The 18,370-nt window shown below is 39.7% G+C and overlaps 1 protein-coding gene across 1 annotated transcript in view; it reads left to right on the top strand.

The window, feature by feature from the left end:
- trps1 (trichorhinophalangeal syndrome I) overlaps positions 1–16,841 on the top strand; it is a 72,468-nt gene extending 55,627 nt beyond the window's left edge. Inside the window, exons 10-11 of the mRNA XM_059350349.1 lie at positions 7,882–8,004; positions 12,842–16,841. Of these exons, the coding sequence (XP_059206332.1) occupies positions 7,882–8,004; positions 12,842–14,455 (1,737 nt within the window). The 3' untranslated portion in view covers positions 14,456–16,841. The remainder of the gene's footprint in view (positions 1–7,881; positions 8,005–12,841) is intronic.
- Positions 16,842–18,370: the final 1,529 nt, after the last annotated feature.

Raw genomic sequence — 18,370 nt, forward strand, 5'->3', positions numbered from 1 at the left:
ACATAGCCAAAAAACACAACTTGCTGGATCTCAACATACATATGGATCTTAAGCGTTCCAACATGCTACACCAGTGGAAGGCATATTGCACTCACGAGTTGTATTTACTTTTTATTTTTGAATAAAACTGATTAATTTGTCAAAACTCTACTTTGGTTAATGGTTTAACTGTTAAATACTGACATACCTACCAGAGAGCTATGGGCTAGTTGTTTAAAGACTCAGTTCTCTGCTTCACCTCAAACACTATTGCATCATCATCGTGTATAAACTTTATTTATGCAGTGTAATACACATATAAACGCAGCACAAGAACCATGCAGCTCCTCTGCTGCTCTGCTGCTGCTCACTTTGTACAGCTAATGTCTGAGGACAGATTTTATTCAGTGAGCCTCGCTCGCGATTGCTCCTAACCACCAGCCTTCGCTTTTTAACGGTCTCATATCATCACTGAGCTTTTTTGTCCTGAAATTTGATTTTCTTGAAGTTCCGTCAGCGCGGCCTCTAAAGAGAGGAGATACCGACAAATGTGCCGCTCTCGTATCGTTGTGCCGGGAGTGTGAGCAGACTTTTAGAGGAGAGCCGCGGGCTGTGTGTGGAGGAGAGCTGGGAGCAGCCACACACTGAGCTGAAGGTCATGCTCAGTGTAAGCGGGCAGTAGGTGCTGTGTTAGGACTCAGACTGGCCATTTTCTGTCCAGCAACAGTTTCCTCTCTGTCCACAGTCTTTCAAGCTCTTCTCATTTGTTTACATGTGATATTGCAGTTTTACTACCACAGAAATCCCTGTGACATTTTGATATGTTGTTGATATTCAGCTACAGAACTTGCTGATGTTGTTGACCTTAAACTATATTATTGAGAATCCAGCAGGAGGAATCTGCGTGCTTAGAAACACAGCAGCCTTTATTCCTTTTTTTTTGTGCTGAGCAGTAAGCTAAAATGTAAAGGTTAATAGTAGCTGCTTATAATTATTATTTCCAGTTACTTTAATTACTTTCTTTGTTACTTTAAAACCCGTAAATCCTGTTGCATTGTAACTCTCTCATTATGTTTTGCCACAGTATTTAATCATCATCCCCTTTTTTTTTTCTTTAAATGTCTGTTGATTCCTGGAGGGATAATTAGCCATTTGGTTGCACCCCTTCAGAGACTTTTTTTGGAAGTTTGCTGCTGAACTAGTTCCTCCCCGCCTCACTGATAATGTCATCTGAGTAGATAATCAGCAGGAAACGCAGCCTCCTATTGCACGTCGCGCTTGGACTCAGTCCATGTTTCCATCTGAAAAACAGAGCTGTTTGCTTAAAGTAAAGCAGAGAGGTTCAGATCTTAATTATTTTCCTCCTAAATCGCAGATTGTTAGACGGTTGTAATGTTTTGTTTTCTCCTCCCTGCTGATTTGAACACTTTTAACTATTTTAGTGCCATCTGTACCTTCCCACTGTGCTATACATAGCTTATTATTATTATAAAGGTGTTTTTTTGTTTATCTTGTTGAAAAACAATAAAGTAGCAGAATAAATTCAGAGTCCATTTAACTTAAATTCATTCAACTCAAACTCAATTATTCTATTAGGAGAGGCCATTTAAATGCACACAGTAGTCTGAGAGAAATCACACAGATGGGCTTCTGCAGCCATAACACGTACACAGACCTACACAAACACACACACACATACACACACACAAAAAAAAGTTGATGGTTGGTAGCACCTATTACGGAGGGGGGGGGTCTCTGCTGTTAGATCGCTTCCAGATGCTTCTCTCTGTGAGCATGTGTGTGTTTGGTGAATCTTTATCTGAAACTATCCTATATTTCTGTGTGTGTGTGTGTGTGTGTGTGTGTGTGTGTGTGTGTGTGTGTGTGTGTGTGTGTGTGTGTGTGTGTGTGTGTGTGTGTGTGTGTGTGTGTGTGTGTGTGTGTGTGTGTGTGTGTGTGTGTGTGTGTGTGTGTGTGTGTGTGTGTGTGTGTGTGTGTGTGTGTGTGTGTGTGTGTGTGTGTGTGTGTGTGTGTGTGTGTGTGTGTGTGTGTGTGTGTGTGTGTGTGTGTGTGTGTGTGTGTCTTAGAGAGACTGATCCAGTGTATAGGATATTGGATTTGGCAGTATGGAATTTAGTTAATTCCTCCAGCTAGTCTTCTAGCTTGATTAAATAATCGCTGATTTAATGCAAGTCAGTGCGTGTATCAATGTAAGTGTGTGTCTGTGTGTGCATTACAGCAGGGCTGACTTACTCTTTAAGTGAATTAAATGTAATTTAATTTTGAAAGACTTTGTTTAGAAAGCCCTCTTTTTGAATTTATTTTAGACCGCAGGGCGCCTCAATCTATTTCTTTATCCTCTTTCTCACTTTTTCTCTCCCTCCAGTTTCTCTCTAGGTATTTCTCTCCATTTAGCCACATAATTTCAAGGATAGCAGCACCCTTATATTTTGAATTTTTTGTGTGTGTTTTTGATCGCTTTTATCGTATTCAGCGTGCAAATAGAAAAAATATTTTGGTGCAGAAGGTGACTCACAAATTCAAAGAAAAAGGTTGTACTTCCACTTGTGAGTAAAAAAAAATTGATACCGGGAAAGCTGTATTAATTTGTCTTTGACATAATATATTTGAATAAGCTGGGAGATAATGAGTCAATTTTAATTTTATTTTTCAAAATGGAACATTTTGAATAACAGCAGCTCATGCACAGGCCAGCAGCCCGCCTTTCTGCCAAATTATTTCAAGCGAAGCCACCAGAGTTTAAAGATCCCACAGCACATTGGTTTCAGATGGAGTCTAAAATAAATTTGAGGGACTCAATCTCAATGCACAAGTGAAACCAGTGGATGCTTATCTATTTCAGCCAGCTCTTCCATTAAGATCTAAAAGACCGTGCAGTGTAAACAGTTTGTACAACATCTGTAAATTTATGGCTTCAGGAGAATCTCTGAGTGGACTCAAAGCCACAGCTGAAGGGTTCAGCCACTGTGTGGTTACACCATCTGTTTTGATGTTGAATAAAAATCAGATTGTCAAGAATAAAATTATAATTTATTAGTGTCTTTTATGAGCACAGTCACGAAACAGTGACTGAGAAACAGCTCGTAACTTCTGTTTGAGTTTCAAAGGGCAGCAATCACTTTAACCCATTAAATGGAAAGTCTGCAAACCCATCAAAGTCTAAAAACAAAATAAAAATTGCAGTATTACAGCACAAAATGGAAGAATATATACATATAATCTAAAATTTTGCCTATTTTCAAAGTGCATATTTTCCCCAAACAAACAGTTGGTTTTGGCCTCCTTTATATATTTCTGCATTGAAATCTGCAGTTGGTGCTTTAGAGCTGAAAGACAACACTGATTGAAAAAGTTATTAAACCAATAAACATTGTTTTATGTGCAGCCTGCCACTGAGTGGATTGTACTCTTAATTTCTGCAGCCTTTTCATGAGCGTTATGAGGCTGATGAAGTCAGCCAATATTGTCAAGATGTCAGTGATATATTTTGATGCACAGCCATTGTTACTGTCAGCGACAGCATTGCGTTCACCTTGTGAATCTCTGTGAGTGTGTGTGTGTGTGTGTGTGACATTGGCAAAACTTTTACACTCACATTTTGATAAAATTCAGATGAATTGTGCAGTCCTAGTGTGATCCATTACAAGATGGTCTCTGGTTCATATTGATCTTTTTATCTGATGTATTTTAGTGCACAGGAATGTTCCACATGATTGTCTTTTTATTTTTAAGATTCAAAAAGGATACCTGGACAGCCCTCATAATAAGACCTCATTACATTGGTTCCTGAAGTACACTTTCTACTTAAGAAACTTTTTATTTAAACATCAACTTTAAAGTTTATTTCTTGGCTTGATGAGGAGGATGTTGATAAAGACTTTAATTTCCTTCCTAATGAATGGATTGTGTGTGTGTGTGTGTGTGTGTGTGTGTGTCGGCCTTTGCATCTTCGTGTGTGTGTGTGTGTGTCAGAGGGCGTTGTTGGTGGTGCTAATTGAACTGTATCATAGGCCGCAGATAAATAGACGTCATTAAGACCCTGAGCTCTAATTACCTGCAGCCCTCCTCTCTAGGCCGAGGTGAATGGGAGAGGCCAGGTATCAGTAATCAATCAGAGAAACATTCACTGACACACACGCATTCTGCAGATATACACCAATACACCCATAGTCCCCCACTTAGACCCACTTAGAAGTGTGTTCATATAGATGTGTGTGTGTTTGTGTTAGCGCATCTGTACATACATGTGCACATTTCCACACATGTCAAGCCAACCAGCTGATGATTGAAAAGGAAGTTAAACATCATGAGCCAAATTGTGTGTGTGTGTGTGCGTGTGCGCACATGTGCATGTTGGATGGTGGTGGGGGCTATTTCTGTACTTTCCTGTGTAATTGACACTTGAACCTCACATACACAGACACACATACACACACACACAGCACTATCCTTGTACCGTGGTTTCGAAAAAGCCAAGATACCCCCAACATACACACAGACACACATACTCTTCTTGGATTGCGGCCTCTCATCCAAATCTTGCATGCCTTCATTAGCCAGTGGAAGCAAATATTTTTGTGTGTGTGTGCGTGTGTGTGCGCGTGTGTGTAGCGATGAGGGGCAGCTGTGGGGCCATATGTGAGTGATTTGGGCGCTCGGAGGGAAACTGAATTCTGATGACAGATGCACTGTTTGGCTTGCAACACTAGACACACACACATACATACAGTACACACACACACACACACACAGACACAGGAAGCGTACATCAATCAATCACCTGGCTCTGTCTCTCTACATGTGGTGACCGTATGGTGTGTGCAACATACACACATTGGCAGGCACACACACACACACACACACACAGCAGAGGATTTGGTCATGTAAGTGTTCTGCTATCTGATGTCAGATGGACGAAAACACATGTACCATAAAGACTCTAATATTAGCTCAGGTGTTTATTACATACAACATTAGAAACAGGCTGCTTTATTATACACACACATTGAAACTGGGAGACAAAGTTTTTCCAGTATAAATAAACACATCTACGGTGTTCCTTTGTGTCCCATCTTTGAACAATCTAAACGTTTGATTATGTCTGATATATTATGCCTGATCCAGACAGTTTGAAGGATGTCATCATAAATGTCTGTTTATGGGCTAAAATTACAGCGAGGAAACATAAAAGCTATTTAAACACTTTTCACTGGAAGAAGAATTTGATGCTTAATCCTTTACACTGTCAAGAACAAATGTTTAATCAGTTCCTGATCTGTTGCTATTTTAATGTTAAGATCATTCATTTTTGATGAATCTCCTTGAAGTGAACCTAACTTAACTGTGTGTGTGCAAAATGCAGCAATTACTTTTGTCTTCCTGCCTGAACACTCTGAACCCCACAAACCCGCTGGGTTTGAAAAGCATATTTTCTTAAAAAATTTGCACCAAAAAAAAGCACAGTTGATCTTAACAAGAAAGTCTAAAAACATTCATTATTGTAAGAGTTTGAACTTCCCAACTTTTTTTTCAACTTTATGGACATTTCGTTTGCAAAAAATGGTGATATTTCTGTCAAAATCATTTTATTTTATCCGTCTCATTTAAACATTACCAAAAATACACCATATGACATAACTAGATCCTGTTAAAAACATAAAATTCTGCACTCCTCAGCGCAACTGGGAAGCCATGATTGATTGCACTGACACAAGCAGTCACGTCACAAGTATTTAATGAAAATCAGAGTGATTGCTGGCTTTTTACACAGAGCACAGAGGAGAGGACATGAGAGTTTGGTTGTCAAGGTTGTAAGAAATGCAAGTAGCACAAAATCTATAGCATGTTAAGACCTAATTGTTTTTATTTTCCAACATTCATTACACACTCATGCACTTGGAAAAGTGTCATATATATATATATATATATATATATATATTCCATTTTATTCCAACTTTTTAAAAAAATATTTAGAAGAGAAATTCAATTAGCGCTGATGTTTGTCATTATAACTGTGTTGTTCTGCACAAATTACATTTTTGAGTTGCCCCCACTTCTAGCCATGATTGTGCTAAATCCATAGAGCTGCAGGACATATATATTGGAGTGAAATACAAGGCCACAGTGAGTACGTTATAAAAAGAGCAAAAACCGCCCTGAAACTGCTTAAACGGGTTAAATACCCAATACGACATTTGCTATTAGATTTAAAAGCTTGGTGCTTAGGCCATATACTGTATGTGCATATCTGTGTGTGGTGCGTGTTCTCACAGAAATGTAAAGTGGTTAATTGTGCTGTGATCCTTGCAGTACATTAGACTGCAAAAAATAAACTGAACAGTGCTGTGCCCACTGGGCTCTTCTGCTTTTAGCTGGCAGCACGAAACAGATGCTCGGTGGAAGTGCTCGTAGTGGCTCCATCTGTAGCTCTGAGACTACAGAAAGCCTGATTGAAGTGCAGCACTCTTTTGTGAAAAGTTGAAATGTTTTTAACTTCTAGCGCTGGGCCGCTCTGAGCCCCAAAAAAAAAAAAATATGCTAAGCTCTCAGCACTGTCATGAACATAAAACAACAAGAAACCAGCGCTGAAAGGAGAAGGGTCCCAGTGGATGTAAAGTCCATGATGGAGGGAGAGGGAGGAAAAGATTGGGATAACAGTGAGAATACAAGAGAGTGAGAGGGAAATATGGCAGACATGAAGAGGATAGATTTTAGTCTGCCATACCCATTGGCACATAGAATACAGTACCCAGACATTACTAGCACAATCATAGTGAGATTGTCAATGAGGACATCACAAACCGAGACAAAAATTATGTAAAACATATTGAGAAACATGTAAACAGAAATCAAGGAGTGGAGAAAAATGAAGAAAGGATGAGCAACAACGCTGATAAAAATTAAATCAGAGAGAGAAAGAAATGGTTGGATGGACAGGCAGATAAAGAGAGAAACAGACAGAGTCACGGAGGAGAAAGATGAGGTATGCTGTCTTCTCAGGGTCATAAAGGTGGTGAATGGGGCCAGAGATTTAATGGGATGGAGAAACGTTGTGATTGGCTCATTACTGTGATGGAGCACGTTGCCACGACAATTGGCCTTTTCACCCCTCCACCCCCACCCTTCCTTACACACACTACTTTTCTATGCACCACTGCTTCATGAACTGCAGAGGTGTGTGTGTGTGTGTGTGTGTGTGTGTGTGTGTGTGCGCACTAAAACAGTAAAAGTCAAACACTTGCTTGTAAAGTACCTCCTGCAGTTCAGATAAACACTTAAACACTTTATGCTACAAGGTGAAAGCATAACTCATCTCTTTCCACATCTGTCGAGTAGTGCTTGACAAAATTACTGCAGTTTTCAAGAGCCCAAGATCTCTCTCAGACACGCATACCCACATTTAAAACACACAAGCTCAACTAGATCATTTTCTTTTCATTGCAGTGCATTTGGTTGTTTTTATTAACCTTCTTCTATACAGAGGAAATCAGTGCAGAGGAGAACAATGTTCTCAATAGGATTTCACATTAGGCATGATAAATGAGATCACATCATCTCTCTGCCACCAAGGCAATCTGCTTTCTCGCTCCCTCCTAACCTTATTTAAGTGGTGTGAATTTTAAAAAGGTATCAAAACTTAAAAGCACAATAAGTAGGAAACGTCCGCTGCAGTGTGTACTTGGCCATCCTCCCTCTTCTTCTTTTGGAACAAGCTTGGCGTTTCGCCTCACTATATTTTGGTTTTCTTTGATACTATGTCCATAATTTTCTTAGCTGCCTCTTGGATGCATGCTTAGAATCTGGCACCTGTTCGCTATATTTATCTACCCAAAGTTTCTGTATTGATTTAATGTCTAATGCTCTCTTTTTTTCATTCCATAGCGGCGCAGAGGCAGTGGGGTCTTCTGTGCAAACTGTCTGACCACCAAGACATCATTGTGGAGGAAGAACGCTAATGGAGGCTACGTATGCAACGCATGTGGTTTATACCAAAAACTGCATTCGGTAAGTCGTACAGACACATGTACATGTGCATGCAAACAGCTTTGCTCTACATTGTAGATTATACTCAAATTATAGAATTGTGAGATCACTCATCTAGACCCCACAACCTGCTGGCAGTTTTGGAAGGCAAGTTTTCTTTCCACCATTTATTACAGCCAGAAACCGTAAAAACAAAGTATCATTGGATTTTAAATTCCCAATGATACTTAAACAAATCATGTGTAACATTGTTCAGAAAATTAATCAAATCTAAGATTGAAATTGGGATATTTAATCAAAATCACTTGTACTACATGTCCCATTTAAAATTTAGCCAAAAATAAACTGTTCGCAGTTACCAGATTCTGTAAAAAAAACTTTTATTTATTCTGCACTCATCGACTCAACTAGAAAGCCAGAAACCACCTGAAAAACAACCACAGGTCAACAAAGCATCGACTGAACAATAGGCTGTTTACACAGAGCTAAGAGTAAAGGACAGGAGAGGTTGTAAGAAGGGTCCGTCAAGTTCAATATGGTTAGCATGACTCTCCAATTTTTTCAATATTAGTGACATTTCTATCAAACAAATTATCAAATAAATAAAACTTGCATATTTTTTTTCCTTTCTTATGATTTATGGTATTATAACTGTTGTTTTTGTTATATATGTTTTATTCTATTAACCCTTGTGTACTCCTAAAAGAAAGTATAACACCCATGGTCCTCAAGGACCCCATGACATTAGACTGGTTTTAGGACATGTAGAAATAAATGATTACCACCTTTTTTTTCACCTTTTAAGTCAACTCATGATCAACACATATAATTTTCATATTTTTTTCATTATTATTGGTCAATTTTAGTCAAACATACAAAATTAGGTCTCATATCAAGAGAAAAAATCACACCTGTGGTCCTCAGGGGTCATACTATCTATAAAGGATGCAGAGGGGCACATATGCTGAAAAATTCAAGCAATTCTATGAACGTTAACCTATATTATTTGTATGTTGAAAATGATTTTTTTCTTGTAGCCATGATTGTGCTGTTTACATATATGTGCAGGACCTTTATACTGCATTGAAAAACAAGCTTAGATGAGTAAAATGTGCCTCTATTAAAAATCCCTGAAACCGCTTGCGTTTCAGAGGGTTAGCAGAAATATTTGTCCCAGAAGTGGTACATGAATTTTCTGTATATTTGTGATCCCCTTAATTCCCATTTCTTTCAAACATATTAGAAGAAAGACAAGAAGGGGCCTATAAATTTCACAAACATTTAACTTATAAAGAGACAGAAAATAATCCCTACAATTGAGCTGAAACTCAGGTGTATCATAATACAGAAGTTAATTTGCAGTACTGAACTCCTATCCACACATAGGAGAACTACATACTCGTAAAGGACCAGAAACCCAGTACTTTAGGTAATTTTATAGACTCTGTGCTGTGTTTTAATACATCCACGGGGTAGTTTTGACGACTAATTATCATTCCTCCTGTCTGGCCGATAAGCACACGACACAAATTAAACTATGCACAATGCAGTTAAATTCCTGCATACATTCTGCAAATCCCACTGCGAAGACGTAATATTGTTGGAAAAAAGTATATTTGGTTTGGTGTGAGCTGGGAGTTACAGACCATTTCAGCAGTCGCAGCGAGCCAGCTCCATGGAGTGAGAAATATGATGGAATGAATCAACTTTACCATCTAAGCCCGGGGAAAGTCTATGGAAATCCCAAATTTAATTAGACTGCATGAATTACAGATGAGATAAAGACCCAGGCTGGAATTTAGTTGCCTTCAGAATATTGAGCTCTTCTCACCTCATATTTTTTAAGGGGTTAAAAGGTAATTTCACACTTGAGTATACACATTTAACACAAGGATTTATAAAAATTTTCGTGAAACAAGTCTTCAGAGCTTAAACGTGTATATATATATGCCAGAAACATGTGCACATATTGGCTTTTTAAGCTCTGCTTGTAAAATTTTAAAGTGAACAAAAGTGTTTCAGTGTAATAAATCAGTGTTAGTAAATGCATCAGTGGATTGACCGTGTTACAACCCAGAGCACTATGCTGCAATTATCGAATGGAGCTTTAAAGACCCTTCAGAGCATGACGAGCTATCGCAGTTTACTCTTTCCTGCCCCTGCAGATGTCCTTGGGTCAACCCGTCCCCTCATCTGCTGCACCAATCACGTTCCAGCTCCCTCTACTCTTGACAATCTTCACGACGGCCGTATTTTATATCCCATAATAAAAGTTTTATATGCTCTACACACATTATTAGAGAGGATAGCAGCTAGTAAAACACTTCAGAGTGAGAGAGGGGACGGGGAGAGTTATGAATAAAGACGGAGAAAAAGGTAGACATAAATGGAAGGGAGGGAGAGGAAAGGAAAGGAAGAAAGACAAACAAGGAGGAAGGCACGGGAGGAAGATGGAGAAAGGGGGGAAGATTAAGAGAAAGAGTTAGATAATGAAGGGGAGGGTGTGTGTAGAGAGTTAGGGATGAAGAGAGATTAGGAGAAAATACAGAGAGGATATCCAAGAAGAGACGGAAAGATAGATAAAGGAGAACTTCAGCACTACAACCTAAAGGTGTACCACATTACAGCTATATGTGTGTGTGAAAACCACTGTTTTACTCCATGGTATTGCTTCCTAAACTCCAGTAAAACATCTGAATACTTTTTCCACCACTTAGTTTTTGTAGTGCGGAATCAGGGCACAGCTTTGGACTGTTTCCACCATCATTTTTTCCGCTTTTTGTTCCTCAGCCATTCTCCTCTTCTATTCACTCCTTCATTTCCCTCCTTCTTTGGCGCCCTCTCTCTCGACCATATATCACTCTTTCCCTCTTCTTATTTATCTCACCTCCTGTCTTCCCTCTACTCCTGTCTTTACTTTTCTTTCTCCTCACTCTTCTTGGCTAGTCACACAAAACCTAAGGACCCTTAAGAATAAGAAAAATGTCTGACATCGTTTTGTCAGCCTAGAGAGAAGAAGACTCTTCTCAGTGACTCTTGTTTAAGGTCAAGGTGTCTAAAATGTGGAGACAAATCATCAGCAGGACAGCTGTCTGATTAACAACAGAAACTATTACCAGTCTGGCTGCTGAGGGGAGGCACCTGTCCCAAATGTGTTTGTATGAATAGATCATTGACTCTGAGGGTTGTTCCTCTTGGAGTTTTTTTGTGAACCTCGTTTGGACATATTAGAGTCTAGGCTGTTGATGGTCATAACAAATGTGGTCATCATTTGTTTATGTTACAAGTGTAGGAGAACATCCCTGGATTGATGCTTTAAATCACTCGACTCTCCCTAAATAGCTTCGGTAGCTGCTCTACAATGACTGATGATGCCTGACTTCTATACCAATACTTTGAGAGACACATTCTAAGTTGCGGACAACTCTTCTTTTTGTTTTTTTTGTCCCCTTAATAACCTCACATTTATGCATTTTCCTCCATCATAATTTCTCACTTTCTCTGTCTTCTTGCTTGGATCTTGAACGCATCGTTTTGGGATTTCTTTGGAGTTACATACTGTACATGTTCCAATAAAAAAGGCTCTTAGCTGTTCCCAAAATGTTTTGTGTACAGAAAGTCTAATCATTTCAACCTGCCTGGCAGTGAAATTTTGCAAAAAACTAAAAAACACCTTCAAGTTTGTTTGAAATGCTCCTCTTTGTGCCAGTTTAATTTGATTTTGTTTCCAGTTGATGCTGTGTGGAGGTCGCTACTTATAATAAAAGTGTTTCAGAGAGCAGGCCCTCAGTGCAGTCGATCCTTCAATAGTGAAAGGATAGCAAAGTCATTACTTTTAAGTTGAAGTGTAGACACTTTAAACTGTTCAGTTTATTTTACTTCCAGGAAAGAAAATCTTTCGGTAATTTGTCTGGAAATTATTTGGTTTTTCTTGGCATGTGTTTAGGACCGAAACATCAAAACAGGTTTCATCGTCTCTCATACATCTTTTATAAGTATTTTATTAATTCTATTGGGGAATTAAATAAGGCAGAAGTGCTAGGGAAATTGTGTAGTAGATGTAACTGAAAAGTTTTGTTTTTGGGAATTCTGCTTGAGTGGTGCTTTTTTTTTAAACCCAAACACTGAATACAAATATATACAGTACATTCACATTTATTATAAAAAGCTTGTGGGAGATTATTTAATGAATGTAAGACATTAACTATCATCACATGTTTGTAAGGGATCGGTCAGTAAAGTAAAGTTGAAGTTGAAGTTTGTCTTCAATGCAAAGTCAATTTACATTAAATGTAACCGCTCCCCCTTGTGGTTAGGGCAAAAATCACAGTCCTTAAAAATACAACTTTTAAAACTTTGTAAATTGTTAGAAACAGTAGCTTCAGCTGTCAACCATAGTGCCACTTCCTTAGCATTGACATGTTTGTATATTTCAAAAATATCAAATGACTTTATGTCCAAATAGGCAGTTTATTGGTCATAAACTAACCTATTACTATTTCTTTTTTGTATTGAAAATAATTCAATATGATCACAGTCAAATAATGCTGGTATATGCATGTATATTATATTGTTTTATTGCAATTTATCTCTGCTATTGTGCATTTTAAATGTTGTTTTAATTTTTTATTAATGCATTTTTGCAAAAAGGTCTCTCTTAAAAAATGAGATCCTGATCTCAGTGGGACCTGATTTAATAAAAGTTAGATATGTTTGACATTACTAGTCATGTGTGATAAGTTCCCTTAAATAATTTATGGGAAAACAGGACAATGAATCATCACTGGATGTACTGTATGACTAAATATTATTTCACCTCCTTTTTTTCATATTCTTCTTTGTTTCCTTTATCCTGCAGACACCCAGACCTCTAAACATCATAAAGCAGAACAACGGCGAACAAATCATCCGGCGCCGAACCCGAAAACGCATCAACCCTGATTCGCTGTCGTCCGAGACCCCCGCCCCAAAACAACAACGCATCACCAGCGAAGAGCGCGTGAACGGGGTGGAGTCAGACAGAAGCTGTGCGTCAATCAAAAACCAGCAGCCTTCCCCTCGCTCCCGCTCGCCCCGCTCCACTCAAGCCTTCCTCGCCAATCAAACGTTGGAGATCCACCGACGCATGCCTCCTCTGCTGCTTCCTTCACATCCCCCCTCCTCACTGGTAGCCGAGGGCAACGGGGGCATCGTTGAGGGCGGCATAATATCAAAAGTAGAGGGCGGTAAAGGAGGAGGGGGGTCCGAAAGAGGAAGTCCTATTGAAAAGTACATGCGTCCATCCAAACCGTCTAGTTATTCGCCTCCTGGTTCGCCCATTGAAAAGTATCAGTATCCTCTGTTCTCCTTACCCCTGCCATTAACCCTCTCGCCTGATCTGACCCCGGAGTCGGATTGGCTCCGATTCTGGACCAAGTATAAGATGGCAGCCGCCTCTGGGGTACCTGGTAGCATCAGTAACCTAAGCAGCCCCGGTAGCCTCGGAAATAACGCCCAGTATCTCGGTGCAATGGTGGCTCCAGGACAGCATCATCAGCAAAGCTACACGGTGCCTTACTGCGCCTCTCCCTACTCTCCTCTCCCCCCTCCTCCAGCTCCTCCTCACTACCCTCCTCCTCCTATTCACTCCCAAACCTCCTCACCGTCATTAGAAAACGACGCTCCTTTGGATCTCGCAATAAGACAAAGAGATACAATCGCCGCAAACGCTCACATGACAACAAACGGTGCGGAGAGGAGAAGGCAAGAGTCGCCGTTGGCTGAGAGGTTAAGAGAGAACTGGAAAGGAGAGAAAGAAGAGGAGGAGGAGGAGAGGATGGATGAAGGAGGGAACGAGAGGGAGGAGATGGTAGAGGAGGAAAAGGAGCATTTGACAAAGAGTCGGTCAAGTGTCCTGTCGAGTCGCGCCATGGTGGATGTGGCCACGCAGGACGACCTGACCAACCGCTGCATCCACTGTGGGATCTATTTCCTGGACGAGGTCATGTATGCCCTGCACATGAGTTGCCATGGCGACCAGGGACCATACCAATGCAGTTTTTGCCTCCACGTGTGTGCAGATCGCTACGACTTCACCACACACATACAGAGGGGCTTACACAGGTACACAGACAAATCGTCACAAAAGAGGCAAGACGGCCTAATTCAGAGCGCCGCGGCGACATCGGAGCACGAGGATCAAAATGCGGCGCCAGAGGAAAACGATGAAGGTGATCATAAAGAGATCGCAGATGAAAGCGATGATGTCATAGGAGTTTGCAATGACAACCAAGCAAATCAAACTACAGGCAATGAAGCCTCTGACAATGAAACAGAAGTGGAAAAGGTGGAAAAAGAAGAGGGTCAGGACATATCAGACCAGGAACTGGGAGATGAGACGGTGTCAGATAGTAATGACGACGTCACAAAAACCACAGAGGTCACGACTGTTGCTGAATCTAAAAACTCAGATGACAACACAGAGAGTAATTAATCCGATGCCTTTGACTCACTCAAACCTTTAAGAACGTGTTTTATTGAATGAATAAGCTGTCTGCCTCCTTGTTCCTGGAGGCTAGCTCATGTCAAAATGGGCCTATCCTGGGCACTAAATGGAACACATCCTTATGCTGGAAGCACTCGGCTGTCAAATGGTCAGAATCATTTTAGGATCCCGCTGAAATGCTGCAGGGACAGTTTGGAGAAATAGCCCGAATCCTGTGTTGAGTGACGGTCACTTGACAGCTCTGTGGCAAGTCTTCAACAACAGAGTCCGGGCATGCAGCTGAAATCACCTTTAATAAACAGCCACTTCATGTGCTTTCCAAATAAGAGGATTGGAAGCTCGACTGAAAGTTGGACTGGTCTCATTTAGGATGAGTTTGAGGAGCTCAGCACTTGCACAGCCACCATACAGCAGAGCAAAAAAAAATGCTAGAAGCAAAACACTTTAACTGAACTGAGCTGATCTGTTATGCTAAACTGAACCCCAAGCTGGTCCAAACTAGTCTGAAGCATCATTCAGACCGTTTTATCTAGGTACAACCAGATCTGATCTGGTTAGAACTACTTTGTTCTGGTCCAGAGCGTGTTTTTGACTGTTTCACCGCTGTGCAAATGGATCCAAAACCAAAACTTACTTTGACTCTTTGAAACTGGTCAGTTAAACCAGTTTGTTCTGGTTGCAGTTCAGCTGGTTTGTTGCCACGGTACAAAAAGATAATTTCTCTCACTTGTGCCCTGTTGTTTTTGGAACTGGTAAGATCTCCACCGCTGCAAAGAGCCCACAATGGGAGACTGGTTGGGTTTGACTTGACTGTGACTTTCTGAACTGCTTGATACCAGTTTGAACTGGTAAAACCGGAGTGATTCCGGACCGAAGTGTTCTCTTCATCCATTTGGATCAAACCAAGTGACATTATTTTCTACCTTCCTCCGTGCCATGATACTAGCTACGTGCCTGGCTGCCTGCCTAATAGAACAACCATCTATTAACCTGCTTAACATTTATATTAATGGTAATAATGGTAATAATAATTATGATGTTATAGTACAAAACATGCAATTTGCTACACTTTCCTATATAATATGTTATTTTGTAAAGGCAAATAATGTTTGTTTTTTTGCAGGAAATGGTACTTAAAAAATTAGTGTATTTGAGTTTTAATCCTTTTGAGCTATTTGTTTGTGTTCTTATGGAGACTTCTAACCGCCGTCTAACAGAAATGGTACAGCAAAAGAGTTGGGTTGTGTGTATGTGTGCATTTGTGTAATTGCGTCTGTGTGTGTAAGGATCAAAGGAATGCGTCCGTCCCCAAACGATGATGTAAACATAATGAAGGCTTACGCTCGGTATTTCAGTCCTCAGGGGTCACACGTGTTGCACACCAACCCACCTGTTTCATAGCATGTGACACATCATTTTTACATTTTCAGTGCTCTAATGGTTTTAGCATGTTACTTTATGTTCTCTTACGTTCTCTTATGTTCTTTATCATGTGTTAATAGGTCAAAATGGTCTTAGTATGTAACTTTTTTTTCTGTATGTCTTTCAAATGTTTGTTAGGTTAAATGGTTTTATAGAGAGACTTAGGGAGATCAACCCTAAATGTTATCATAAGGATCAATTATTTGGGTTAACTGTATGAACTTTTGCTCTGTATTGAGTGTACAGAGCTTCTTGCCTACAGTGTTTTATTCAGCCTATAGAGTTTAGTAGGTTACCTCTATGTAGCATGTTAGCATCTTATAAAATCTGCAAAATGCCTTTTCAATGGATGGGAACTGTTACACGTTAGACCGAAATGAAAAAAAAAAACAACAAGATGATGTTACATTTTATAATTCACTCGAGAAAAAAGACTCATGTTGCTTTCAACTCCAACTAACTCATCCCACTTCTCTGCCATTCTCTACACACCTTATGGTCTTTAAACCAAATTTCCATCGTTTTTTTTTTTCAAGTCGTGACAGTCAGGTCCGTGAAATTCCCTCTACCCTTCAGAATGGAGCAACATAGTGGCCATTTTGTTTATTTTTATAAAGAGAAAATCACTTCTCCTGCCTTGCTGCCTTAGTTGCTAGAAAACAAACAAAAAAATCACCAAGGGACTCCATTGAAGGAAGTAATAATAGGCCGAGAGAAAATAAAGGACAATGAATGAGAACAAGATATTTTTCTATGCTTATCCAAAAGACATGAATGAATAATATTCCGCCTAGTGCCTGGTAACTTGTACAGTTTTTCTAATAAGTATATCTGTCTGTGTCGGAAAGTTATGTAAGTTATGAGTCACATCAGGCAGAAGTTGAGCAAAGAGACTGTGAGATTTAATTACATTGAAGAGATCAGTTGTCTATTATAATGCTTGATTTCATCCTGATTGGTCAGATACCCGCTCACACTTGGCATTTTCAGCCGTTGAGGAAAAAAAGCCTCATGTGCTTTAAAAAAAAATTAAATTGGTTGCTATGCTAACTGTCGATCTCTAGGTTTATCATTTTTGCATGTATGTACACGACTCTGTAGAAATGTCGACACATATGCCTTGGTGACTTTTGTATAAAAAATGTAATAAGAAGAAGATGTTATGTTCTGTGTGTGGGCAGGTGGAAGCTGAATTAGAGCATGCAGTCATGTCACCAGAGTGCTCATATCATTGGAAAGATTAGGTGTTATTATGCTACACAGACAGTTTTGTACTCAAAGGGTCATTTTTTTTTTTTTTGGTTAACCAGCAGTGAGATGAGATTCTGTTCTTGCAGAAAATTTAAGACACCAAGGCCTTAACAGCCAGATCGAACCAGCACTGCACACAGAATGTCACATTAAAACCTTTCAAACTATTGGTGCAACATATTTACAGTAGAGTTCTGGCTTATCACGGGCAATGCAAAGAAATCAGACAGACTAACATGAGCCACACTGCAGTGCCAAGTGTGTGCCAATAACCATATCACACCGATGAAGCCAGTTCAAAAAGCATCATGTTCAACAAATTCTTTACTCTAGGAAATCTCTTGTGCTGATGTGTAAAATTTGTCTTCGATTTTTTTTTTAAACATGCATCTCTGAAGGGGCTGCTTAGCATAAAGAAAACTGTTTACATTTGCAAATGTAGCAAAAAAAAAAGCAAGGGAGTGAAGCAGTGCTTTCTTAAAAGACAGAACAAAGGAAGGATTGAGGGAGACCTGCTGAGATGGATAGATGGGTGCCTTTGAAGAATCTCTGGGCAGAAGGTGGATGAATAGAGGGAGAATTGGATCAAATGGCACTTGTAGATTAATGTATCCATTCATCCCTTCTCCTCTGTTGTCCCTTTACCTCCCCTCAACATCACTTGTATCTTTCTCATCTGTTGTCTAATTTGACATCCCTCATCTCTCTTTCTTTTTCACTTTCCGCTTGTTAACCTCTGCCACTCATCTCTTCTGTATTCCTCCACTTTCCTCCCTTGTTTTGATTAAAGTACTTATGAAGGTATTCTCAGCTGGTCAGACGGGTCTCGGGGGTTTAAATGGGAGTTTGGTGATTGTGTCTTTCCGTGTTCGCCTCCCCAGAGCTGACCTTTCTGCTAATGTTCACTTTGCTGAGGATGAATTTCCCTCCTACTTGAATGGGCCTTGGGTTTGTTGAAATAAATTGTCACCAGCAGTTAAAAATTTAAATACATTCAGGACTCAGATTTGATAAAAAATTCAACATGAATTTTCAACTTTTGAAACGATTGAAAAGTTATTTGGTGAAGATTTTCATTGGATTAATTTTTTCCGAAGACAATAGAACAAAGATAAGTTTTTCATAAAAGGGTGAACTAGTTTCGCCTTTTTTTTTGTATGTGTGTTAAATCTGGGTGAACACCTCATCTTGATGAACCACAAAGATTTTTCAGTGGGCTGGATACAAATT

Source organism: Centropristis striata, chromosome 14 (genome assembly GCF_030273125.1).
Source record: "Centropristis striata isolate RG_2023a ecotype Rhode Island chromosome 14, C.striata_1.0, whole genome shotgun sequence".
Classification (NCBI taxonomy): Eukaryota; Metazoa; Chordata; class Actinopteri; order Perciformes; family Serranidae; genus Centropristis; species Centropristis striata.